At 50.9% G+C, this 15187-nt stretch overlaps 1 protein-coding gene across 6 annotated transcripts in view; it reads right to left on the bottom strand.

Annotated features, from left to right (window-relative positions):
• Positions 1-6680: 6680 nt before the first annotated feature.
• Positions 6681-15187, bottom strand: part of MYRF (myelin regulatory factor) — a 114137-nt gene continuing 105630 nt past the window's right edge. For all 6 annotated transcript variants that reach the window (XM_065591832.1, XM_065591835.1, XM_065591831.1 and 3 more), the window contains 4 exons: positions 14848-14922; positions 13151-13253; positions 11348-11422; positions 6681-10881 (listed from right to left, as the gene is read on the bottom strand). In XM_065591832.1, coding sequence (XP_065447904.1) covers positions 10795-10881; positions 11348-11422; positions 13151-13253; positions 14848-14922 — 340 coding nt within the window. In that variant the 3' untranslated portion in view covers positions 6681-10794. The remainder of the gene's footprint in view (positions 10882-11347; positions 11423-13150; positions 13254-14847; positions 14923-15187) is intronic.

Raw genomic sequence — 15187 nt, 5'->3', positions numbered from 1 at the left:
CTTTGGGGTCCTACTCTGTGTTTTGGGGGCTCTTTATCTGACTTTCAGATGTGCTCTGATCTCACCACAAGATCAGCATCCCCTGGATAGATCCTCTGTTGTGTTCAGAAATAGAATGGCCCTTTTACAGGCTCCGGCCAACTGCAGCCATATTGAGAGGAACTGAGTATAGCCCTGAAGGTGTCCACTTCCCTCTGCAGTGCAGGATGGGGCTAATTTCCAGTTGTCTCTTACAGATGCGAACTATAAGGAAAGCTGCAGTGTAACTTGCCATCCACTGACAAGGAGCGTAGGCATAATGTTAAAGGTTTGTTTCAAACAAAAAAGGGTTTCACATCATCTCACAGGTGTAGAAATATACCATGAAAAGATGTTTTTAAAGTAATTGTTTTCTTGTAGAGAGAATGAGATCAGGTGTCAAATTAATAGTGGATACATCCTCTCCAAAAGACTGCTTCCTTCTCTGGTAGATAGCTGCTTTTGATCTTAATGTTCTTCCTGCTGTGTGATCCTGTATCACAATGGAGCTAGTGCAGGAGAAGTGTGAAGTCAAACTGGCACTGACCTGATTTGATTGTACAAGTTTGGTGAAATGAGGAAATCATGTTCCCAAATAAACTCTCATCTACAGTTATATGGCCAAATTCATTACTGGTATAAGTCAGTCATGTTACAGCAGGGGTTTTGTTCTGTAACTCCCATTGAAATCAATGGGCCTCAGAGGTGAATGTGGCCTAGGGTTGGGAATAGGCTGTTAACTCAGCTCGAGGTTGAGGACCATCTCTTTTGCAGGTTTTATTTTTTATGGGTCCTTTGGTGACTGAGGAGTCTGATCCTTGTGCCACAGGCTTGTCGGCAGACGTTACAGGTGATGTTGGAAGTCAGATTGTTGCGTGACAGTTGTCTGTCTTTTCTTTTCTGGTATTTTTCTGCGACCAAAGCAAGGTGACAAGTCTTTGCCAGTTATCCCTATCCTGGGCTACTGTCTCCCAGTGTGTGGTGTCAATGCCACATCGCTTGATGTTTATCTTGAGCGTGTCTTTAAAACATTTCTTTTGGCTTCCCCATTTCCTTTCTTCTTTGGTGAGTTGGACATACAGCAGTTGTTTTGGGAAGCATCCATGAGGCATGTGCACACAGTGCCCGCTCCACCTCAGCTGGTGCTGGATAATTAGGGCCTCAACACTGAAGATGTTGGCCTCTGTGAGACACTGACACTAGGGCGGCGATCCTCCCACTTTATGAAGTGTTAACTCAGCACAGTGGATCTCAATCTGTAGTCCGTGGACCATCGCTAGAGTTAAGAAGTCTGTCGAACTAAAGTTTTAGAGGATCACGGTGAAGGGGTTATGATCAGTGAAAGGATCTCTCTCTTAGGGATAGATTAAAAGACCGGAACAGATGGAGAGCCTTTACTGTAACCAATGAGAGAGCTGGGATTTCTCACTGGCCCTCACCAAACCCCTAATTCTTTACTGTTTGGTTCTCTGTGTTCCATTCTGTGGGCCATTTTGAAGGGCTCTGTGGATTGTATGGTCCAGAGACCAAAGTGTGAGAATCTCATGATATACAATGTTCGCTTCTAGTACTTGTTGGTTCTGAGAGAGGTGGTCTGTAAATTGTCACTGATTCTTATCAAGGTTAGGGTTTTCTATAATGGCCACCGCTGTGGTATCTTAGTGCTTTGAAGAAAAATTAAATGTATGGAGTATGTCCTGTTGGACTTCATGGAATTTTGTGCTCTTCTCCCTTCCCTGGTTGTAGGAAGCTCTGCTTGGGATATAGATAGATATATAGATATACAGTAACTCCTTACTTAATGTTATAGTTCTGTTCCTGAAAAATGATACTTTAAGCGATACATTGTGAAGCAAATCCAATTTCCCCATAAAAATTAATGTAAATGGGAGGGGGTTAGGTTCCAGGGAAAACAACAATTTAATACTGTACACAGCAATGATGATTGTGAAGCTTGGCTGAGGTGGTGGAGTCAGAGGGTGGGATATTTCCCGGGGAATGCCTTGCTGCTAAATGATGAACTAGCACTCGGCTCAGCCCTCAAGGGTTAACGTAGCCACACACTCTACAAGGCAGCAGGAATGGAGGGAGGAGACACAGCATGGCAACGGCTGCAAACATTCCCTGCAGAAACTGAACATGATGATGAACCCACGCTATCCCACTGGAGCGCACCACTCCCTCCACTTCCCAAAGTGTCTGGGGAGTGCAGGTGTGAGAGAAAGAGAGAGACGCACATTGCCTCTTTAAGTATGCTGACCCCACTCTAAGTACACTTTTTAGGTAGATCAGCAAGTTGAGACAGCAACTGCTGCCGGCAAGCTCCCTCCATCGTGAGCCCTGTGTCTCCTCCCCTGCTCTGTGGAGATGGGGTACAGGAGCAGGGGGAGGGGGACACCCTGACATCAGCATGCCTCTTCCCCCCCACACCCTGCACTGCAAGCAGCAGGCTCGCAAGAGCAGCACACGGCAGTGGGGAGCGGGACACCTGAACTGCCGGCAATTGATAGCCTGCTGGGTGGCTGTAGCACAGGGAACTTAGGGGGGCTGCCGGTCCACCCTGGTTCCAAGCCCCCATCACTAGCTCCAACGGGCTGCTCTTCCTGCAAGCGGGACAAAGCAGGTGGCTGCCAAATGACATAAGAGAGCATTGCACAACTTTAAACGAGCATGTTCCCTAATTGATCAGTGATGTAACAACAAAACAACGTTAACTGGGACGACGTTAAGTGAGGAGTTGCTGTATCTGGGTATTTTAAACATAATGCCTAATAGTAGTACAGCTTTATTGAAGAGGACGTTCTCACAGTTGTCCCAAGATTGACTCTGAATTGATCTAATTTGCAATGGAAGTTCATTCCACAGTCCAGTTCCCTCAACCAAGCATCCTTTATCTCTGCCTCTCATTTTGTATTGGGTTTTGTAAATTACATTGTCCCAGAGGATTGGAGCTGTCTTGATGTGGCGTCATGGATAGAGATGAGGTACTGATGTAGTTAGCAGGGCCAGCTCCAGGCACCAGCGAAGGAAGCAGGTGCCTGGGGCGGCCAATAGAAAGGGGCGGCACTCCGTCCATTGTTGAGGTGGCATATCTGGGTCTTGGGGGGCAGGTCCTTCATGCCCTCTCTTTCTCTTCGGCGGCAGCTCAATTGGGGGTTTTTTTTTTCTTCACCACTTGGGGCGGCAAAAAAAACTGGAGCCAGCACTGGTAGTTAGGTTGTGATCTGTTAAAATGTTGAAGATCGTTGTAGGCCATAGCCTGGAACTGGCAATAGAAGCAGACTGGAAGCCACAGGAGGGAGTGGTGCACAGAGGTAATGTGCTTATGGAAGTCTGCCCTGGTGAAGTAATTGGGGAGGGGGGGCATATTCATTCCGCACAGGTTGGATTCTCTGCATTGTATTCAGTCTCAGAGGCAGTGAGTTTGATAGTCCTGTCTGGAGGTGACAAATGCATGGATCATTGGCCAGCTTCTCATCTGGGAGGAAGTTTCCTAGCAAGCTGAAGATGGTGGTGGGTTTTTTTGCCACTGATGTTCTCCAATTATCAAGGCTTAGTGATTTGTTCAGGACCATAAAGCTTTGCACTAACTGATAAATGGAGGTCAGTGAACCCGGTAATTCTTTGGACAATTTTCCCCTTCTGGTCAGCATCATTTCAGTCTTGTGCATGTTTGAGCCAGCTGCTCTTCAAACAGGTGTTGGTCTCCTGTCAGCGTCCTTCCAATGTCCTTACAAGGGACCAAAAATAAGTTATACAGGTGCGTGCTCTTAGCATGTTGTCTATCATCAGAGCCTGTGGCCTCTTATAGATGGAGAAGAGAAGGGAGGCAGGATAGATCCTGGAGTGACTCTGCAGATGGGAGCTTTGAAGAGCTGTTACCCATCACCACTCTCAGGGGTCCTGTTAGAGGAATAAATAGAGCCACTGTGGTGTAGTTCCACATACCATCCTGCATGCATGGAATAGCTAGGGTCATACCTATGGCTCTCTTGAAAACTTCCAAGAGGTTGAGTAACATAAGTGCTGAGACAGGGCCTCTTTCCATAGCTGTGAAGAGGCTAATTACTTTGGTCCGAAGCCCAATTACAAAGCATCCAGGCTGGTGGTAGCTGTTATGTTATTGGAGCTTAGCTGTCAATTTTTTTGAGTGAGTTGGCCTAGGAATGAGAAGCTGCAGCTGGGGTCATCTGCTTTAAGTACTGGTGCTTTCAGGATCCCTCACTCAAGGAGAACTGCTATGGCGCCAGGCCTGGCTTTATACAGAAAGTTTCCCTAAGGCCACGGCAGTTTTGGGGTGGGATGGGGCAGATCAGCCCCCCTCCCCTTCCTCCCTGTTGCTCCTGTATGCACCACCTCTCTGGAGACACAGGTGGGACACACAACACTTAAGGAGCAAGGTGAGGCGGGGGGTGTGTGGAGGCAAGTGGCGAGGTGAGCAGTGGGTCGGGGGGCCTGCTGGGGGAGTAAGGAGGCAAGTGGAGAACCAGCAGCGGGGGGCTGGCGGCGAGCAGGGGAGTGGTGAGGCAAGCAGCGGGCGGGGGGGTGAGGAAGCAAGCAGTGGGTGAGGGTGAGGAGGCGAGTGGCAGGGAGGCACTGGAAGAGGAGTAAGGAGGCGAGCGGTGAGCCAACAGCAGGGTGAGGAGGGTGGTGGGGGTCTGGCTGCGAGTGGGGCAGTGAAGAGTGAGCCACCAGCGAGCAGGGGTTCTTGTGGTGGGTGGGGGAGGAGGGGGTCTGTGGCAGGGGAGCGAGGAAGAGGGATACAGGATGCGAGTGTAGGCACCTCTGCTCTCTGGCCAGGTCATGTTTGGTTCCACCCCTTTCAGTGTAAACCATGGTTTTCACAGAAAAGTCCCAGGACATCTCACTAGGTCAATGGCCCAGATCAAGGCCTAATAGTTTTTCTGGACCCTTGTAGCAAGTGGTTAAGGTCTGTCTTCTCAGACCTCTTGCTTCTTCCTTGGGCTGCTACTTCCTATACTGGCCCCGTATCTCCTGAGGGGGCTTGTATTCTGAGTGGGGGTCTGCCTTTCGGTCAACCCCCTAGTCCAAGTTCTCAAAATTTCAAACAAAACTAAATGATCAGAAATAACAAGCAACACCACTTCCTCTCTCCTATCAGGATCTTCCAGCTACTGTCTTACCGCTCTGTGTTCACAGAGAATCTAATATAGCTTGACTCTCTGCTGTGCGACTCTCTGGGAGCTGAGGACGTGACGTCTGTCCACCTTCCCAGGCATGGCTCTTCTGAATTGGGCTTCTCCCTTTTTCAAGGCTCCTCCGAGATTGATATGCCTCGCAGGTGGGGCTGCCTGAGCCCAAAGCTGCTCTTTAACCCCTTCTTGCCTGGTGCAGGGTTTGTACACCCTCTCACAAGTCCACTTTTTATATCAATATCTGTCTTCAGCTGTGAAGTGGGGATACCTGCCTAGTGAATGTTATGCTAATTAATGCTTGTACGGGGAAGAGAGATCCTCTGAAAGACTGTGTTATTGGCTGAGTGAAGTGTAGTCTAACACTTCATTTGATGGCATTTCTCTGCTGGCCAGCACTGAGGTTCTTTGGCAGAGTTGAAGGAATGCAGAGGTTCAGGACTGGCTGAGCAGGGGCTGCTTCAGATCAGGAGCTGTATTGGCTGAGTAGAAGTGAGGCTGGAGATTTGTGCCCTGGCTCAGGCAAGATCATTTACCTTTGCCCAGTCAAAATTGGTTTAGTTCATAAGCAGTGCCCATGTGGTGCTGCAGGCAGAGGATTCGCTGCTTGTAGAACCAAATAGGCACTGCCTAGGGGAGATACAACCAAGGCAGGCAACAAGGTTAGGGGCTAGAGTTGCTGGAGGGAGACAATGACATCAGATGGAACTCAGTCACAACGCTACTGCTCAGGCTCCTCTGCCTGCAGCACAAATGGGCACTCTCAAGGGGACGTCTTTGATATGAAACCAATAAAATAACAGAGCAGCAGCTTGGACAAATTAACAATAACATTTAGGTTTAGCAGCAGTATCCTGTAAAATTGATACAGGTTCAGGGATAGAGACTGGAGGTCCTACTGGTTCGATGTGCATCAGCCATGCACTCTGCAAGCCATTACTGAAAATATGAAGTAATCTTGGCTTTGCCTCATTGTGTGGTCCTGGGATAATCAATGATTTATTGCCCTACCTCTAAAATGAGGAATAATGCTTACCTACCTTATAGGCATGGTGTAACGTTGCTTGTACACTGCTTTGAAAATTGGGAGTGTAATGTGTCTTGGAGCCACTATGCCAACATTGCATCAGTTCACAATTTGAGGCTCTTCACAATTTATAGATCTAAAGCAGTAGCTTCATCTATTTTTCAGATGGCATCCTGCAAAAAGATCCTAAATTCCCTTGCTCCACATCCTAGTATCTGTCAACACTGGAGTATAAACTGAATGCTCCATTTTATAACTATCCTTAAGTACAGTTTAACATGCAGTCCACAGCCATGAGCATGGACAGAGCTTGGAATTTGATTTGCCCACACCTGAGCATCTTAAGTAACTGATGTCATCTGGAGGAAACCCATGGTGCTTGTGGTCTCAGGGCCCAGTTGTGTGAAAGGGACAATTTATAAACAACTGCATTAAGAAACACAATTTTTCCACTGGTGGAGGAAAGCAGCCAGGAGCCATACTTGGATACAAAGCTGTATTTATATATTTCTTTATACAGGTATATTTACCTCCAGCATAAAACAAAGTCTAGATAAGCCAAACAAAAAAGTGGGGGAGTCCTGAGAACCAGCACCCCCAAAACTCAGCAAAATATAAATACAAATCAGAAAGAAAGGAGGGAAGCAGTGCTTAGCCCCCCGCCCCCCGAGCAAATAAAAACCAGTAATCATTAATATCTGCTCAGAATGCAACTCTACAAACTTGCTGGTAATATACAGTGATTAAAGCTGTGACAGCAACATTTAAACCAAACAAATTAGTGCTTTATTTTTCCTTAATCCTTGCAGTGGTGCCGCAGTCTTTATTTACAGGCTTTAAGCTTTAGAAGTAGGGCAAAAGATAAGGGAATTTGCTTTTGAAACAAACTCTCCCCCAAACAGACAAACTTTAGAAAGTGGCCCCATGTTCACACTTGTCATCCTTCCTTCCAGCTAAGAATGTCTAGAGAGATGAAGCTTCAGGTTTCCAATGCAGAGAGAAAGGGGAGCTCCCTGTCTGTGAGGCTGGAAACACTGGCTCAGAGCTCTCTCCGTCTCACACAGGGAAAAGCCTACTGAAACTCTTCCTGCTACTATTTTGGGAAGGGGATGGGGAGAAAACCCTCTTTAATTACAGGTGAGTAGAGCAGAGACTGCCTTAGGAGGCTGTCTCTAAGCAGCACAGTTGGTCACTGGCCAGTTGTTTCCATGGGCTCTGGTGCCATCATGTGGCCATTTCTTTCCCTAACCATTACAACCCTACTGTGAAACTCTAGTTCCTGTCTTGGAGGTACCGTTATGTTTTGGCTGACATGATCTGTGGAGTAGTTTGGGATGAAAAGCACTATAAAAGTAAGAAGTTTTTCTGAGAGTACATTCTGAGTCTAATCCTACTGTATTTTGTAAATATCTAAGGTATTAACTAATCACTGCCATCTTGCTTTAAAATAGTTGTAAATGTAGGACAGGCCTCTGGATTTTAATTATTCCTTTCCTTTTTGGAAAGGAGGTGAACTCACTACTGAGAAACTACCCAGCCATCGTCTTCAAGGTCCACAGCATGTGTTGTGCCTGTGTGTTGGCAGGAAAAGGAGATAGCCACTCCTTAACATCAGCAGTCACCCTGACCTATGCTTGAGCATCATGGGGCTACCTGGAATGCTATAAATCTTACTTAGGGCTACAACCTACCACCCACCGTTATAAATCTCCAGTGACTGCACTCAGTGGGTTGCAGCCTCCGTAGTGATGTGAAAGGCATCTGGGAAGACCCACAGCTGCCACCTCTGAGAACACCAGTGGAGGGAAGGGAGAAAGGGGATTTATATGGTGGTTGCAGGCAGGCAGTGAATTCAGCCTAGGGAAAGGTCAGCTCTACTAAATTAAAGCACAGGCAGTAAGTTCAGCTCTATTAAAAACACAAGAGGAAAACTTTGAGTGGGCCTGATAGTGCTACCCCTCACGTGAGCGGTCCCAGCAAAATCTGTGAGCTTGCTTACTGACTAGAGTTTACAAGATTGGGGCCAGTGATTGCCATATGGAGGACAAAAGCTGCCACTAAAGGAATTTCCCAGCTTAAAAACAAAGCAAAGTTCAGGGGAAATGGGGCGGGGGGACGTAATGTAAAAAGTGTACTTTGCAAAGAGTGGCAGTGGAGGATTTCCTGTAAATTGCTGGCAGGAATGCAGTCCTGTTGAGACTGGATTTGTGGCTGCTTCGCACTGAGGGACCACCGGCCCATCAGCCCTCTGTTCTGCCCTATTAGTTGCCTGGTGTAGCACAGAAAATGTGCCTCTTACTCGCAGGGCATTCAATACTCGTTCTCTGCGGCCGGTGTGTTTGAGTAGTTAGATTGCTAACACAGCTATGACTGCTCTGCTAATTGGCAGAGAAAGGAAACTGAAGAGCTGGTCTGAAACCACCCCTTCAAATAAAGGGCCTGATCCTTAGAGGAACCAAGTCTCTAGCTCCCATAGAAGTCACCAAGAGTTACAGGTATTTGGCCTGGGTGGGGGCAGTCACAGAGACAATTGGGAGTTATGTTTGCTATGCATCACCCCCAAAATAAAACGGAGATAAGCGTAGGCCCCCAAAGGCTGTACAGGAGCCATCTCTATTCGACTAAAAAAGCATTCCCTGCTGTTTTGCTGGGGGCAACAAGAATCGCAGCCATACATTCCTTACAGCTGGGACACGAACAGATCTTGCTCTGCTGTCTGGAATTCAGTGATTGTTGTATGTGTCTCCACTACCAGCAAGAAAAGAGAGTCATCAGAGTCCCTGCCACAGCTACCCCACCCCAGTTTGGTAAAAGCTGCCTACATCAGGTGATGGCGCTTTGCTAAGGGAAAAACACTTACGCCTCTGGAACCAGCTTTGTGCTTTGGTTCAGCATTGCAGAGTGGAGTTTCCGCTCTAGCTGCCTTGCTTACTCCTCCGCCAGCCCTTCCCTTTCTCTAGAGGCTGCTGCCACTTTCTTACAGAACTGGGCACAGGATTACCCTGGCACAGGTTCAGACTGCAGGAATGCAGAAGTTTCCCTCCCCCGTCGGTGAAAAGTGCTGGGGTGGGAGAAAGACACACACATACAAGAGCTGCCAAAGTCTGACAGGTCCCAGCTCCCGCAGCACCAATATAGCTGTCAGGCTGGGGTTCAGCACTCACCCCCTTTGGTTTCCTATGCAAGACACAAATAGATCAGTAAGGACAGAATTAAGAGGCCTGTTTTTATACTGCTTTAAAAAAATTCAGTAGTTTAGCAAGTTAAAACCTTGTAACAGTAAAATACCCATAATACACTCACCAGCTTACCCATGGGGCAACGGGAGCCAGGCCTTGAGTGACCTGCCCCCTCCCCTCCTAGGGGAAATCGGTAGGTGGCCACCTTTCCTGGCAGAGACCTATTGGGAACAGAGCTGTATTCACCAGTAGGTGCAGTGAAACCAGTCACCTGAGTCTCCAGCAGCCCCACTGCCATTGTGCAGAGCAGTCTGTGCTGGTGGCCTCCCTTTGGCACCCCTGAGCACAGGCAGGCAGGGGGAACCTGGGCTTCAGGGCTATTCTGTGGGGCTGGCCCTGGGACCAGCCAGCTCTAGCTACTCTAGAGTAACAGGAACAGTCCCCACCCCAACCACAGAAATATGGGGTACGCAACAAACACCTGCAAACTGACCCCTTAGAGAGATGTATTTGGGCGGGGGGTGACACTGCTCCCAAGGTGCCTCTTCTCCCCACTTCCTGGGCGGGGGGGAAATCAAGGGCAAGCCCTTGCCAACTGGCTGGCACAGGCTGACTAGGGGTTTTGTGGGGTTCTTAAATTCATCTGTTCAGGTCTGGTCTGCATGGAGTGTGGGAAACAGGGCAGGGAGGAAAGGGACCAAGGAGAACCCTGTTGCCTCTGCAGCCCCTCCTTGGCAGGGTTTCTCTCTGGCTGTCCATGTGGAGCATCGCAATGTCACCAGGAATCCTATGGAGTAGGGATGCAGGAGAATAGCCAGTGGCTGACCAGAAGGAACAGCAACTCCAGTGTATGACTTCCAGTATGTCCAGGCAGAGCCCTCTTTTCAGGATGGAATTCCAGTGTTTCAGTATTGACAAGAGCTCCAGTCTTGGAAGATAAATTCCAGTGTTGCAGAGAGCTGCTGCGTTGCTACAGGAACCGATAGGCCTCTCGGGCTGTCGTTCCCAGCCAGACCACAGTCCCAGCTCTAGAGCTTGGGACAAGCCTGTCCACACGTGATCCAGTGTAACACTTTCAAATCCAGTGTAGCAGAGGGAGGGAGACGGGTGCCAGTGTCTCCAGAAGGGAAGGAGATGGACACAGTTGCCCAGGATTGTGGGCTATGGTGTTTGGTTGGCATGTCCAGTAGATCCCTGGGGCTGGTTGTGTTGCTCCTGGCAGAGTTCCTATATTCCTTTTGGAGTACTTCAGTGTCTATATCGTCCCCAGGACAGAACCAAAGTAGCTCAGAGCCCCAAGGGGAAGGTGGGAGCAGAAGGGGACTTGGAGGTTTACAGAGGAAGGCATGTGGCAATCTGATAGGTTTCACCAGTCCCCTTCCTCTCTCCCAGCAAAGGGCACTGATGCTGCTGGGACTCACTCACAGAGCCAGTAAAACTGGAAATAATAGTCAGTGAAGAGGTGTCCCATGTGCTCCGGGGTGGTACTACAGTTGGCTTTGCCCTACGAAAGGGAGAGAGGGCTGTCAAGAGAAACTTCCTCAGAAGGAGCAGGATTCGGTTGCTATCCCACTTGTGCACTGGGGAAGTGGAGGATTTGCCAGCTAGATTTGCATATGGCCCCCATCACCTCCCAAGTGTTTTAAAACAGAACAACAATCTCAGCCTGTAGGAGTAAAGAGCTCCAGTTTTGCATTTCCCCTGCCCACCCCCATCCCTGCAGTGTGAGACTTGGAAAGTCCTGGCCACTCACCCCAACTAACTTCCCTCCTCCCACAATGTGCTCTGCTGTGTACAAGGGGAACCCGGTCACGATTTACACACACATCCCTGCCCAGAGGGGGGCACAGGGCTCTGGAATTCTCACAGGCCCCCTCATCCTGGCGAGTGATAGGAATGAGGCCACAGAGCCCCATCCCTCTCAGCTCTGCCCTGGATGGTGCAGAGGACATAGCAGGTCCCATACTCACAGGCTGGGCTACTCGGAAGTGGTAGGTGAACTCCCGGAAAGACAGCATCACCATGGGCCAACGCTGTGTCATTTCCTGGGGAAGAAGATACAACCGGTGGGGGGAGACAGAATGAACCTGTTACTACTAGGCGTTAAGTAATTCATCCCTTGGGTGAGCAGGGATGCTGCATAGTTAACTGGCCTGCTCCACTCATCAGGCTTCTGAGACTGTCCTGCAAAGCCGAAAAAGAACTGAAGTCCTTCTCTGCCTGTCTGGGGCTACAGTGCCTGGAGCTGAATGGGTGCGAGGGAACCCCAAATCCTCATCAGGCACCTGGGGAAGTTTATCCAGATGGACAGCTGTCTTGAGAACATAAGTTGGCTGAGACTACAGCAATCTGTTTGCAGAAGGGGCCGGCTCATGGCCATCAAGCCATAAAAGTGATGGATGAGGAGATGGGTCTACATGGGTTTGAATGGTGTAAACCTAAGGCTGCAAACCCTGATTATAAATCTCTGGCTGGAGGATCTGAATGTTAATTAGAAGAGCTGCACGTGGGACAGCTCTGAGAATGGCTCAGAAACCAGAGTGGCTCGATACCTTGAACCACAGATTTAAAGGGAACAACTGATGTCAATGAAATCTGTGGTGTGACTAAATCAGATAGTGCAAGCAGAGCTATTGGTGACCTGGAGGTGGATGGTACTGAGGGAACAGATGGTGCTAAGAGGATGTTGGCACTAAGGAAGACATTAACGCCCCAGCAGTGGGAGGCTCTGGAAGGGCAGCAGCAGGATGTGGGGAAAAAGAGGAGCTAACTGAAGCTAATGCAAACCCAGTGCACATGCGCCTGTGTACAGGGGTGGGGAGATGGAGGTAAAGGGTATTCCATAGGAACGGAGTACATTCAAATAATCGACAGTGCCCCAGAAACTGGGGGGGTCTTACTGAGGAATTGGGGCCTATCATGCCACAGAGCGCAAGCGGCCCTGCTGACAGCCAGATTCATAGGCTTGTGTCAGAGGCAAGGATCATTCCCTCTCCTTGTGGGGCCAGAGACGAGGAGGCACCATGACACGAGGCAGCTGAAGCACCAACACGGTCTTGTGCTAAGGAAGGCAAAGACGTCACAGTCACCCGCACCAGGGCTAAAGGCCTGGGGGATCAAAATCTCCTATCTGAGAAACATCTAACTGGAGCCCAGTGAATGAAGGAGACTCAGGCTGCACGTCCTTTGAGAGATGGACCAGTGGACCCCACCAAAGAGGCAGCCACCTCAGTCCTGTCAGCGACCTCAAGGAGACCAGCACAGCTCTTTGAGGGAGACCCCTGAAGGAAAGCTCAGTGAGTCTAGCAGCTTCTAGATCCACAGGCAGAGAAATCAGGAGTAAGGTAGTCAGGGATTAGTTCCTCCTTCCACCGTCCCTCTGGGAGCAGCTGCGCACAGCACAGAAGCTCACGGCCCCACCCGGGCAGTTTCCCAACCGTCCCGGAAGTCACACAACAGAGGAGGTAGCCCTGGGGAGGGGGGAAGGGAGCACAATTCAGTTTCACAAAGCAGTAGTTCTAGTAACCACAGTGTCAGTGACTCGTGTGTCAGCCAACTGGGTCTCTCCCTTTCTCAGACCCAGACTACACCACACCCTGTTTGCTCAACAAGAAGACAAAGGCTGCCAGGTTTGTCCCTAGCACCCCGTGTTGCTTCTCAGGAAGCCAGGCAGCTTGGGGTGACAGGGACCTTTACGACAAACCACGGGGGACCTCAAGGACTGTCTGGCTGCCCAAGCTGTGCCAGTCCTTTGAGGGATTGTGTGTCCCTACCTGGGTGTCTGTGGTGTTGGTGGAGCTGTCCACGCTCATTGTGTTCTGACATGGGTCACTGGACTGGAGGCCACAAAGGTAGATGGACACAGCAGAGGAGGCACTGGAGAGAGAGGTGAATGAGTTCTGCCTAGCACCAAGAAAGCAGACTAGCCACTCCAACAGAACCCCAGCAGCTTAACACCCCATCCAGTTACCCCATAACCGCCTTCAGCCTCCCGCAACTCACTCGCTACTCTCAGTCACCCAAGAGCCTGCTCCTCCCATCCCACCATTCCCCCCAGAGCCCGCTCCTCCCCCTCGTATCCCTCCTTCCCACCGGTCCCCCCAGAACCCGCTCCTCCCCCTCACGCCCCTCCAATCTCACCAGTCCCCCAGACCCCACTCCTCCCCCTTGTGCCCCCCCCATCCCACTAGTTCCCACCCCTCCCTCTCAACCCCCTCCCTTTCCACCGGTCCCCCCCAGAGCCCGCTCCTCCCCCGATGCCACTCCCATCCCATCATTTCCCCCACACACACCCCTCCCTAACCACCGGTCCCCCCAGTGCCCGCTTCTCCCTGCCCACCGGTCCCCCCAGAGCCCACTCCTCCCCCTTGTGCCCCCCCTTCCCACCGGTCCCCCCAGAGCCCGCCCCTTGTGCCCCCCCATCCCACAGGTCCCCCCAGAGTCCGCCCCTCCCATAAATCATCCCCCCCTTGAAGCCTTCCCACCGGTCCCCCGCAGAGCCTGCTCCTTCCCCTCGCACCTCCCCCATCCCACCAGAGCCCGCCCCTCCCCCTCATGCCCCCTCATCCCACCAGAGCCTGCTCCTCCCCCTCACACATCCCCATCCCACTGGTCCCCCAGAGCCCACCCCTCCCCCTCGTGCCCCTCCCATCCCACTTGTCCACCCCTCGACCGCCCCCCCCTTGCCACCTCCCCACCATCGGTCCCCCCAGAGCCAGTTCCTCCCCCTTGCGCCCCTCCCTTCCCACCGGTCTCCGAGAGCCCGCTCCTCCCCCTCATGCCCCCCCTTCCCACTGGTCCCCTAGAACCTGCTCCTGCCCTTTGTGCCCCGGAATTTTTCACACCCCTGCGTGATGTAGTTATACTGACCTAGTTTCCTAGTGTAGACCAGGCCTGAGAGAGACACGGAGCTTGAACCCTGGGGGTCACTACAGCTTAGCTAGGCTACCCAGAATGGACGCAGCTTTACCCTTCATTCCTCTGTACTAACCTAAGACCTTCCTATGCTGCGTTCCCACTGACTAATAAACCCAGCTGTTCTGACAACACCGTTTGGTGTCACAGCAAATGCTGGGTGAGGTGCATTAATCCCTGAAGGGTGGACACGTCTCTGCCAGGAGTCTGTCTGTGTGGGACTCGCTGAATGGAGCTCACAGCGTGAAGCAGGAGTGCAGAAAGCCCAGAGGTTCAGTCTGAGGAGGCGGTGACGCCGTGTGGCTTGCCCTGGAGGAAAAGCGAGACCCCTCGGGGATCTGGCCCACTGAGGGGTTCCTCCTAGAGACTGTTCCAAAGCTGGGGCATAGCACTGATCCTGTGGATCCGTGACACCGCCCTACTCTGTATTTATTGTTACCCTCAGAATCCCTTTGAGTCCCCTTCCACTCACTGTCACCCTGATAAACCCCTCACACGCCCACCCACTGTAACCCTGGCTCTCGGACACCAGCGGCAGACAAGCATTTTCACTCACTTCATCTCCAAGGTCAGGTTGGTGTTCACTGCTGTGGACGGGCTGATGGGGATGCGGTAGGTGATGTTTCCTCTCCTGCGGACACAGACAGAGAATTCGATACCTCAGATGGAACCTTCTGTGGGATGGGCACTGGGTTCCCCACCCAAGCGGGCAGCACCCCAGCAAGGCTCTGCGGCTTTTGAGGAGCAGCACAAGATAGAGCTTGGGTAATTTGGCTCAAGAGATCGTTAATGTGAGATGCATCCATTCATCACCAGCACGCAGGTTCTAACACAGCCCATCAGGGCTGGATGGGCAGAGGATCCAGGAGAGGAGATGGAACCGCTCACCTCTAGAG

Source organism: Chrysemys picta, chromosome 4, assembly GCF_011386835.1.
Source record: "Chrysemys picta bellii isolate R12L10 chromosome 4, ASM1138683v2, whole genome shotgun sequence".
Classification (NCBI taxonomy): domain Eukaryota; kingdom Metazoa; phylum Chordata; order Testudines; family Emydidae; genus Chrysemys; species Chrysemys picta.
The sequence above is the reverse complement of the archived record's forward strand: the minus strand, read 5'-3'. Positions and strand labels throughout refer to the sequence as shown.